Source organism: Cricetulus griseus (assembly GCF_003668045.3).
Source record: "Cricetulus griseus strain 17A/GY chromosome 1 unlocalized genomic scaffold, alternate assembly CriGri-PICRH-1.0 chr1_0, whole genome shotgun sequence".
NCBI classification, from domain to species: Eukaryota; Metazoa; Chordata; class Mammalia; order Rodentia; family Cricetidae; genus Cricetulus; species Cricetulus griseus.
This window is the reverse complement of record NW_023276806.1, coordinates 198,463,057-198,475,050: the sequence shown is the minus strand read 5'-3', so window position 1 is coordinate 198,475,050 and position 11,994 is coordinate 198,463,057. Positions and strand designations below refer to the sequence as shown.

The following is an 11,994-nucleotide window of genomic DNA, read 5'->3' as shown; positions in this document are numbered from 1 at the left end:
TCAAGCCAATCACGGCCGCGCGACGGCGGGACCAATGGGCACGCGGAAGAGAGACGCATCAGCAGCGGTCTTGCTGGCGATTGGCGGAGAAGCCGCCGACGAGACGGATGGGGGCGGGGCAAGGAGCCACTTCCGGCTGGGAGGCGCTTGTACGCGGGAGCTGCTCCTCTGAGCGAGCTGCGGCCACGGTGTCCTGCGGCGTGGAGCTCCGGAGAAAGGTGAGCCCCGTGGTGCTCGGCGGGTCCCCGCGCACCCTTATTCTGCCCGTCGGCCTTGTCCCTCATGCGGGGCGGGTCTTCCTCATTCCGGCCTCGGTGTGCGCGGGTGGGCCCGAGACTGCTCTCGGTCTCCGTCCCGCAGACTTGGGCTCCAGGGCCCCGCGCCCTCCTGGCCACCGTTTTGTGTCTGGCTTCGTGCGTCCTTGTTCTCCGCCCCGGCTGCCTCCACTCACTGTCCCTGGGGCTAGAGGGTCACTTTTGTTTGTTTCCTGAAGGTCGGAGAGAATTGGGTAGAATTTCCATCAGCTCCCCGCCACCTTTCCCAGGCCTGCTGGGAGCCGCCACCCCGCCCCAAGGCCACATCCCATGAGTGGGTTGCAAGTGCCAAGAAAGAAAGCGCTTGCTGTCTTACAGGGTGTAGGAAGGTGGGGAACAAAACGAATGATAACGATGTCATTATTTGGGGGGAAAAAAGTCTCTTGTTAATTGGAAAGGGACGTCGCACTTTTCTGTTTTTTGGCTGAATATAGTCATTAATGGAAAGCAGTTTTCGCACGTTAATTAGAGTTAATTACCTTTAAATAATCATGTTTTTTGCTTGTCTTTTCCCAAGTGCTAGTTCTGATTTTGGGCATGCAGTATTCCGAAGTGAACATAATTCCCTATAGTTGCTGTAATTAACACTGATTTGTATCTTGTAAAGTTTCTTTTGCATGAGTGGGACAATTCCTTGGGTTGCTGCTACACCTTTTGTGTCTTCGATCCAAATTCCTAAGTGTAGAAAGCCCTGGAACAGGATTTTTTGAGAATTGTATTCACTTCCTATAATGGACTATCAAGTCAGCATTAATAAATTGGGAATAATGACACTCAGGTTTATTTAATTAAGCATGAATGGCTGATAAATTCTTTGCTATACCCGGAAGCCGACCCAAGACAAATTAAATCTAACCTCATTCAGTTAGATTTAAGTGTCAAGCGGTAGTCACCACTGAAGAACTTACCGAAGTCCAAAGGAGGGACCAGAGATAACCTGTAACTATTTGCATGAAAGGCAGTCTGTGTGGTCCTAATCTGAGTTTTGCAGTGTTTCAAGGGTCTGTAACAGGATATTCTGTAGAATCAAAAGTAGGAGTTATGATCTCATGAAAAAGCTGAATTATGTGTGAGTTAATGGTATTCATCTCAGTGTCATTCTCTGTCTCTGTTTGGTGCCATTCATCCAGTGATATGTTACATGTACCATTGATAGAGTTTTATGTCATTGCCTCAGTGCAGGAAACTAGTGTGTTAGTATTAGCCCAAATTTCTTGTAACATTGATGTGCTGGCTGTTTCAGGGATAGCCAGGAATAGTCATGGGAAATGCATGATTAAGATACTGGATTCTCTCTCTATGAATTTTTGTTTGTTTATGGGTTTGTTGTTTGTGTGTGAGAGAAAAGGTCTCACTACATAGCTGTGACTGGCCAGGACCTCACTGTGTAGACCAGGTTGTTCTAGAACTCATAGAGATCTGCCCATCTCTGCCTCCTGAATGCTGAGATGAAAAGAGTGCACCACCACCCCCAGCTTTTCTGTGAACTCCTAGATGTGAATGCCATTATGCTGTAACATGTATTGGGATTAAACAGTTGAAATAACACAAATTGTTTAAATTACATTTATTTATGGCAATGGGCATACACATGCCATGGGCATGCTTGTGGGAGTCTTGAGAGATGATGTGTGGGAATCCATTCTCACCTTCCACCGTGGGTTCTGGGGTCCAATTCAAGTTGTTGGGCTTGGTGGCAAGTGCATTTACTGGCTGAACCATCTTGCCAGCCCCTGAAATCACATATTTGCCTATACATGGCATTTGGCCAGATCCATTAATAGGAATTGGGAGTTGGAAAGCACAGCAAAACCATGTTGCTAAATGTCATCCAATTCATTCAATAAAATATATTGGTTTCTAAAAATACAACACTTTGTAAGGAGCTGTAGAGATAATTTTTTTAAAGAAGAAAATTGTTTTAAAGTTCCACAATCCAGAATAATTGTGGAATCTCTCAGAATTAATGTTTCTGAAGGGCTGAATTTAATATAGACATCTAAGCTGCCAGAAAGGATGGGTGAGGCTAGTGCTAAAAAGTTAGAATTTTCAATAAAATATTTTCTGAAACAGGGTACATGTATTAATTTATAGCACTTCTAAATGCAGAAATTGTTTTAAAGTTGCAGAATCTGGTGGGTGTGGTGGCAAATGCCTGGAACCCTAGCATTTGGAAAGCCCACGTGGCAGGATTGTCTCAACCTATCGGATATTTGGGCAGCATAGCAAATTTGGGGCCAGTGTGAGACACAGTGAGATCCTCTTAGCTCCCCCCCCCCAAAAAAAAAGGATGGAATTGAGGTGGCTCAGCCACTGAAAATGTTTGCTGCCGAGCTTGACAGCCTGAGTTTCATATCCAGTATATACATACATGGTGCAAGGCGAGAACCAATTTCCCAGAGTTTTCTGACCTCAGCCCTTATATGATCACATGCACACACACACACATGAATAAATGTTAAAAAGAAATAAAAAATAGAGCCATCCAGGAAACTGAAGAATAGCAGTATGGCTTGTGCTTGTTGTGGATTAATACAAACAAGAAGTGCAAACTTCTTCCAACTGGAGTTGGAGTTACCAACCATAGTAGCTAGATCTTTTCATATAAGATCTTGTTTGATTCCTTTTTTTTTCATCTCAGAATTTAAAATTATTTAGGTAAGATTAAGCTAAAGTATTAAATTCTCAAAAACTTAGTCATGTTAAACATATTTAAGAGAATCCACTAATAGACATCAAAGCTTTTTTTCTGTATATTTTGCTAGAATAACTTGAACTGTGAGTTATATATTAAAATTTCATCCCAAAGGAACCCCCCCTCCCAGAATTTCTAGAACCTTTTTCTTATAAGTAAGTTGTTTTTGGTTTTTGGGTTTTTTTTTTTTTTTCTTGAGATTTGTTTTTATTTGATGTTTGTGGGCATTTTGCCTGCATATGTCTGTGCACCATGTGTGCGTAGTTCCCAAAGAGGCCAGAAGAGGGTGTAGGCTCATCTGCAACTAGAGTTACTGATAGTTGGTAGCCACCATGTGTGTACTGAGAATCTAAATCCAAGTCCCCTGGAGGTACAGTCAGTACACTTAAACACTGAACCATCTCTCCAGGTTCAAAAGTTGATTGTATGCCCAGAAATTTCAGTTTGTGCTTGATTGCTTTGGATGTAGAACTAATTAAGCCTGGGTAATAGTTTCAGTCATTCTCAGAGCTTCGGAAGCCAAATTTTGCACTTTCGTATACTCAACCCTCTTGTATTTCTTGCACGTGACTAACTAGAATGTATTGGTAAACTAGTGTAAATTGACTGTCACTAGCCAAGTGCAAGATGATTTATCATTGTCATGCCTTTCCAGATACCAAGGATGATTTGACTTTTGTGTGATAACCTATAGCAGTGATTCTTATATTAAAGTCTGCAAGTAACGAATACCAGGCAGATAACAAGGTCATTTTTATTTCTAGATTTCACAGCCCAAGTCTTAATATAGTTAAGTATAATGTTGTCAAGCTTTTACCCTTAGTCCCCATTAAATAAAGTAGATCCTTAAGCATTGGGTCCTCCTCTCTTTGCAGAAGTTCATTTTCTGCTGAGTATACAAACTCAGAGAACTGGAATTTTACCACCACACCCACTTCTCTCACTGGCTAGCATTGAGCAATGGGTCTTTGCTCATCCAGAATAATTGTGGAATCTCTCAGAATTAATGTTTCTGAAGGGCTGAATTTAATATAGACATCTAAGCTGCCAGAAAGGATGGGTGAGGCTAGTGCTAAAAAGTTAGAATTTTCAATAAAATATTTTCTGAAACAGGGTACATGTATTAATTTATAGCACTTCTAAACATGTCTTAATTTGCACTAACCACATTTAAAATGCTTATTAGTCCATATGGCTAGTGGTTACCATACTAGCTAGACCTTTTGTTTTTGTTTGGAGACTGTGTCCCACCCAGCTGTAGCCCAGGCTGGCCTGGAATGTATAACTTGCTGTTCTGTTGTTTTTTTAACTTTCAGAGTCTCTCTCTCTCTCTCTCTCTCTCTCTCTCTCTCTCTCTCTCTCTCTCTCTCTCTCTCTCTGTGTGTGTGTGTGTGTAGAAGTATCAAGCACACATAAGAGAGCAAGCTTCAGCATGCACACGTGTCTATGTGCCTATGGAGGTCAGAGTTCTCTCCTCCCACCTTTATATGGGTTTCAGGGATTGAACTCAGGTTGTCAGGCATGCACAGTAAGCGACTTCACCGTAGCGGTTCTCCTGCCTCAGCCTCCCAAGTACTGGAATCACAGGCACTAGCCACCACACTTGACCTTTTCTCTCTCTGTGTAAAGGAAAAAAAATGCTAAGTTTAATAGAAGAGGGTCAGAATTTGATATACAAATTTGCCAATCATTTGATAAATGAGAGATGGGGTAATGACTTTCATAACCTTTGGATTGCCCTTGTAGATCTAATGATACGACCTCATACAGCTATATAGTTCATTTATGTGTATATTTTTTCATATGTTAATATATACTGTTGAAAAGGAATGGGGAAAATGAGAAATGTCAAATTTCTGTCGTTATAAAGCAAAGATACTTCAGAAATGAACTCCACAAATGTATTTCTAAATACCTTGAATAAAAAACTTTGTTTTGGGTGCTGGAGAGATGGCTCAGTGGTTAAGAGCACCTACTGCTCTTCCAGAGGTCCTGAGTTCAATTCCCAGCAACCACATGGTGGCTCACAACCATCCGTTATGAGATCTGGTGCCCTCTTCTGGTGTGCAGATATACATGGAAGCAGAATGTTGTATACATAATAAATAAATAAAATCTTTTTAAAAAAATAAAATAAAAATAAAAAACTTTGTTTTGTTTCTTTTTATGAATAGATTTATATAACTCTAATACTATCAAGTTTTGGGGGTGTATGTTTTGGTTGTGTGTCTTCATAAAAACAAAGACAAAAATCTTTTGTCACAGATTCTGATAGGAATTGGTATATGTGGGCACAGAGAACTCTGAGTGTGTGTGTGTGTGCCTGTGTATGTGTGTGTGTGCATGTGTGTGCACGCGCATGTGTGCATGCGTGCACATTGGTCTACCACTTTCACTGCTCTGTCCCTTTTGAGATACATTTTTCCACTGAACCTGGAGCTAGCCCAGCAGCCTGCAAGCCCCAGCTGTCTTCATGTCTTCACTCCTCACAGTACTGAGCTTCTTACGATTGTGCTAGCTCTCTTTCTTTGCTCTGGTCCCCAAAACTTTGAATCAGAACCAGCTAGAGATGTTTGTGGGGTGTATTAACACCTCTAAATTAGAAGCTTTGCTAAGAGAATCTTCTGATTAGGTAAATTTTTACATTTAAATGTGTATGCCTACACTAGCTCACTAGTGACTTCCCCAGGAAAGGAAAATCAACTGGAACTGGGTTTAATCCAGATTAGGACAGCATGATATATTTAGTTTCAGAAGATGTGGCTTCCCTGACTACTGTAACCTTGTATTCATTTCTTGGGGATGTTATAACAAATTGCAACAGACTAAGTGGCAGTTTTGTTTTAATTACTACTTGTCAGTGTGGTATGGGTATGTACTTGTGGAAGCCAGAGTATAGTTTTGTGTGGGGCCAGTTCTTTCTCCCACCTTTACATGGATTCTGGGATCAGATTCCATTCATCAGGGTTGACCAGGAAGCTCTTTACCCCTGAGCCATTGCACCTGCTCCTGACTGGGTTTTTTTGTTGTTGTTGTTTTTCCTTTCTGAAGTTGTTGGCCTAGCCCTCTAACCGTTGCAGAGGCTAAATGAAATTCAAGTGCGGGTGTTGGTTGGGCCATCCTCACTTCTGGTAACTGTAGTCAGTCTTTGGCATTCCCTGACTCACATGTGAATTACTTCAATCTCTGCCTCTGTCACAGCACAGCATTCTCATTCTGTGTCTCAGCTTTCCTTCATTTATAAGGACACCCATCTTTGGACCCACACTAAGTGAGTATGACTTCATTTTAACCTGATATAAGGACTATATTTCCAAATAAAGGCACATTCAGAGATACAGAGGTTAAGCATACTCGGAGAGGAATAAGAAGTTCTGTGACATTGCTAAGAACTTATTTATTTTCCCTGATGGAATGGGGCACAAATGTTCAACATTCATGTTCCACAGTGAAAGATTAATTAAAATACGAGAGTCCAGGAAAACTATTCACTTTGGTTTAATTTTAAGGTTTTGTTGTTCCATGAGACCTTAGCTTCTCTAATAATAGAGTTATTAGAGTTTTGTAGAGTTATTTGTAGAGTTTATGAAATAGGTTTTTGGTGTGTGTGTGTGTGTGTGTGTGTGTGTGTGTGTGTGTGTGTGTGTGTGTTTTGTTTTGTTTTTTGAGACAGGATTTCTCTGTGTAGCTTTGGAACCTGGCACTGGCTTTGTAGACCAGGTTGGCCTCAAACTCACAGAGATCCGCCTGCCTCTGCCTCCCGAGTGCTGGGATTAAAGGTGGGTGCCACCACCACCCAGCCCAGCTTGGTCTTGGTTTTTTAAGACATGGTTCCTCTGTGTAACAGCCCTGGCTATCTGGGTTTAAACACCTGCACCACCACACCTGGTGTGAAACAGATTTTTAACTGATAGCTTCTCTGGAATTTTTTTGTCACGTTTTTTCAGTGGAGTTCCCAAATATTATTACTTAATCCATAAAATAAGTACAGTAGGCTATCAGACCTCCATTTCCTATGGTGGGACATTTTCACCAGTTACCGTTATGACTGCAGACTAATTAGGAATTTATAGTTCATACAACTTCTTTGTAAATAGTTTTTCTTCAAGGGACACCAAAAGTTTAATCTTTTTATCCAACATGCTAACAGGCAAAACTGAAAGGACTTAAATCCTGATTCTAAATCCTTTGCTTTTTGTACTTGTGTCAGCGAGCTGGTCTTCAGACACATCTGGTCTTCAAACACAGTTGAGTATTAGAATTACCTAGAAGACTTAAGTAACTCATTCCCCCTCGCCCCATTCTCTTAGAATCTCTCAAGTTGCACCCAGGCATTAGTGGCTTTCAAAGCTTCTCTGGTGACTCTGATGATCATCGGAGCAGGAACCACGGATATACACAGTAGCCTCCTTGTTCCATAGCACCGGGTCTCTCACACAGGCTACCCTTGAGTCACCAACCCATTTGGATGTCCATCTGCATAGCTGTGCTTCCTGGACTTGCTCATACACAAAGGCTACCAGGTGCTATTCAATGTACAGATTTCTTGAGTGCCACCTCCAGACTCGAATATCAAATTAATAATTTAACTGAGACGTGTCTTGATTTATTATTAAGCATACTGCCTTCTTCTGTGTTAACTGTCTTTCATTTTCCTTTAAGGTGGGCTATCATGGACCTGCGGCAGTTTCTTCTGTGCCTGTCTCTGTGTACAGCCTTTGCTTTGAGCAAGCCTACTGAAAAAAAGGACCGAGTACACCATGAGCCTCAGCTCAGCGACAAAGTTCACAATGATGCTCAGAATTTTGACTATGACCATGATGCCTTCTTGGGTGCAGAAGAAGCAAAGACTTTTGATCAGCTAACACCAGAAGAGAGCAAGGAAAGGCTTGGGTAAGATGCCTGTTCTTGGTTGGGGATGGTGGAAGGAATGACACCATTTATAAATCAGCTAATTGTTTTTGTTTTTGTTTTCCTTTTCTGGTTCAATTACTAATAAAGCTGTGCTGAGCTCTGTTTTCGGAGTACTAACAACAGAATTCTACCACTAAAGATTTTAATAAGATTCCTTCTTTCATACACTTCTCTACTGAAAAACATGATGCACCTCATTCTTCTATAGAGTAAAATCATTTTCATCAAAGTACCCAGGAAAGATGGCCTGGAAAGATGGCTCAGTGGTTAAGAGCATAAACTGTTCTTGCAGAGGACCCAGATTTGGTATCCAGCACTCCTGTCAAGAGTTCTGTATCTGTAACTCTAGCTCCAGGGTATCTGATGCCTTCTAGACGACAAGAATACCTGGACTCTTGTGCATGTGGCAACACACAGACACAAGTACACGTAATTCAAAAACAATAAAATACTTTGCCTAAAGTAACCAGTAGTATTGGGCCCAGCTCAAGCTTCATCATCTTGATTCCAGAACATTTCATTACATGGAGGCCAAGCAATGTTTAAGTACCTAATAAACTAGAAATTGAATTCCCTATTTCTGTAAAGTTTATTATTTCCCTAGGTGCCCTTTAATTAAAGTCAAACCACCCACATCCTGTAACAGGGGTGTCCAACCTTTTGGCATTGTGGTGTGATGTTGTCATCTACAACCAAGCTCTGGTTGGGAGTATAGCTTAGTGGGAGAGCACTGTCCTGTATGTTCAGGACCCTGTACTTGATCCCTAGCACCTCAAAAAACAAAGCAATAAGTGAAGACAAGCATGACTATGCCAAAGAATAGCCTTACTTTCAGAATAGGAATGGTTTTCAGTGATGCTGTTCTAGGCAAGTGTTGTGCCCCTAAATAGCTTTTAACCTAAGGACTTCAGTAGTGAGGTTGGAGAGATGGCTCAATGGGTAAGAGCATGGACTGCTCTTCCAAAGGACCTGGGCTCAGTTCCCAGCACCCATACTGCATCTCACAATCATCTACAGCATGAATTCTAGGGGGTTCAATGCCGTCCTCTGCTCCATACTGCACAGTGTGACAATATGATACAAATATGCACATGCAGATAAAACACATAGACTTACACTAAATCTTCACTTAGTAGAATGCTAACTGCCTGTTCCTGGAATTCTTTTGATTTTTTGAGACAGGGTTTCTCTGTGTAGCTTTGGAGCCTATCCTGGCACTCACTCTGTAGACCAGGCTGGCCTCAAACTCACAGAGATCCACCTGCCTCTGCCTCCCGAGTGCTGGGATTAAAGGCGTGCACCACCAACGCCTGGCTGTTCCTGGAATTCTAAATGTCTTTTTTGGCTCTAAAACTCTGATTTTTTTTTTTTTTTTTTTTTTTTTAAAGGAAATGCAGGTAAAAATCTGTGAAAATGTTTTCCTAAGTCGGTACCATTGGTGCAGCTTTGTAGACTGTTTTCAAGAGGTTTATGTAGCAGGTTGATCCACACTTTGAGTTCTTGCCATCATGTGCTGTGCTATAATTGTAAGATATTTTCTAGAGTTTTCTTTGATGAAAACTTAAATAACAATTTATTCTTTGTATTATCTGCTGACTAAAGTGTGCACTGTTTTATTCTTCAGTACTGATAGATTTTGCTATTGAATGAAGTACACCTCAGCATTTGAAGATGACTCAGAAACACACATCAAAAAAAGTTTTCTTCTCTCTAGTCGCTTCTCAATTTTTGAGAGACCATGCTTGCTATTAGCTTTAACATTATAACTGTGCTAACATTTTAGGCTAAAAGAGCAGTACATGAGGGTGCTCTTGGTCCTTTATATCATACTTATCAATATTGTATATGTCCAACCTACATTTTGGTTTGAACAAGTTTCTGCAGAATTACTCTTAAATAATGTATGGCGCTTAGGTTTGAAGTTACTTAGAGTAGATAGGACTTCAGTGAGCCTCCTAGCTTTGTGGGTAGTAGAATACCTTATCTAGCAGATTTCAGTAGAGAAGTTTCCCTGTTTTTTTTTTTTTTGTTTTGTTTTGTTTTGTTTTTTTATGGGTAAATATCAAAAGTTTAGCACATTGGACAGATTGTATAATTTGATGAAGACATGTTTTTTATGCAGTGTATAAATGAACTAAATAGTTTGCTTCCCCCAAATTGTACAGATAGTGACAGACACCCTTCATTTATGCAGTGACTGCCTTGAAAGCATGAATGTCAGGTGAAGCCAGGCATGATGGCACACACCAGCACTTGGGGAAGCTAAAGGAAAAGGATTGTTAGTTCAAGCCCAGCCTGGTCTGCATAGTGAGATTCTCTCCCCCTCAAGAGAGAAGAATCCCAGATAAACTTTTATTATGGCATTTTACAACATTGATTTGTTAGCTGACTTCACCCAGATTTGCAAATCTCAGCTCCCCATCATTCTTTAGGAGAGTAATTATTAAGGGAAAAAAGTCATTGCTTTTATGTGTGTAGTTTTTAAAAATTAATACTATTTTTGAAATTTTCAACAATATGTAAAAGACCACAGGAATCATTTTCAGGACAAGTTTAATAGTTAATTTACAGTATATTTTTCTATTAAGAATATAAGTAGAGAACTCAGGTAGTAATGCACACCTTTAATCCCAGCACTTGGGAGGCAGAGGCAGGCAGATCTCTGTGAGTTCGAGGCCGGCCTGGTCTACAGAGCTAGTTCCAGGACAGCCAAGGCTGCACAGAGAAACCCTGTCTCAAAAGCCAAAAAAGAAAAAAGAAGGCAAGAAAAAGAATATAAATAGAACTTTTTTGTTTGTTTTTGGTTGGCTGGGCCTCTTTGGACATTTGAGATAGGCTCTTACTATATGTACCAAGATGGCTCCATTTCAGAGTTATTTGTCCACTTTTGCCTCCCAATGTTGAGATGACAGGCATATCTCCTGGGTGCTAGGATTTCTTTTGTTTATTTATTTATTTATTTGTTTGTTTATTTATTTAAATATTTTTGAGACATGATCTTACTATATAGCCCTGTCTGGTCTAGAAGTCACAGATCCACCTATGTCTTAGTTAAAGTTTTTATTGCTGCAAAGAGACACCATGACCATGGCAACTCTTACGAAGGAAACATTTAATTAAGGGGACTCACTTAAAATCTCAGAGGTTAGGTCCATTATTGTTCATGGTGGGGAGCATGGCAGCGTGCAGGCAGACATGGTGCGGGAGCTGAGAGTGCTACATTTGTAGGCAACAGGAAGTTGACTGACAGTCACACTAAGGAAAGCTTGAGCAGGAGACCTCAAAGCCCGCCTCCACAGTGACCCACTTCCTCCAACAAGGCCACACCTCCTACTAGTGCCACCACAACCTGTCTCTGCCTCCCTGAGTTTAAAGGTGTGTTCCATCATGCTTAGCTCAGTGCTGGAATTTCAGGCGTGATCAATTAATGTCCAGCTCTTTTCTACTTTGCTTGTGTGTGTGTGGGGGGGGGGTGTTATGTGGCAGGGTTTTGAATATCTCAGATTAGCATTGAACATACAATGTAGCTGAGGATTAGTTGAACTTCTGATGCTCTTGCCACTACTTGCTCAGTGCTGAGATTATAGGTGGTGCCACTACACTAGGTTTGTGTGGTGTTGGGATTGAACCCAGAGCCCCATGCATGCTGGGTGAGCACTGTACCAACTGAGCTACAGTCCCAATCTTTTTCAAAAGCTTTTAGATCTATTTTATGTTATGTGTATGAATGTTGTGCTTACATTTATGTATGTGCACCACAGGCATGCCTGGTGTCTGCAGAGGTCAGAAGAAAACGTCAGATCTCTGGAACTGGAGTTATAGATGGCTGTGAGCCACCATGTGGGTTTTGGGAACGGAACCTGGGTCCTCTGTAAGAACAAATGTGTTCTTAACCACTGAGCTATCTCTCCAGCCCTTATTTTCTCTGAGAAGGTTGTTGTGTATACACACACATCAGGTTATACATGGCTCATGAAGTAAAAATATTTGCTAACTCTTTCCAAAGAGAGTTTGCCAACCCCTGGGTTAAGCCATTAGAGGGTTGATATGGAACAGAATGTCTGTTAATAG

General features: G+C 41.1%; 1 protein-coding gene across 2 annotated transcripts in view; it reads left to right on the top strand.

The window, feature by feature from the left end:
- Window positions 1-84: 84 nt before the first annotated feature.
- Calu (calumenin) overlaps window positions 85-11,994 on the top strand; it is a 29,350-nt gene continuing 17,440 nt past the window's right edge. For both annotated transcript variants that reach the window (XM_027391355.2, XM_027391356.2), the window contains exons 1-2: window positions 85-218; window positions 7,672-7,902. In XM_027391355.2, coding sequence (XP_027247156.1) covers window positions 7,682-7,902 — 221 coding nt within the window. In that variant the 5' untranslated portion in view covers window positions 85-218; window positions 7,672-7,681. The remainder of the gene's footprint in view (window positions 219-7,671; window positions 7,903-11,994) is intronic.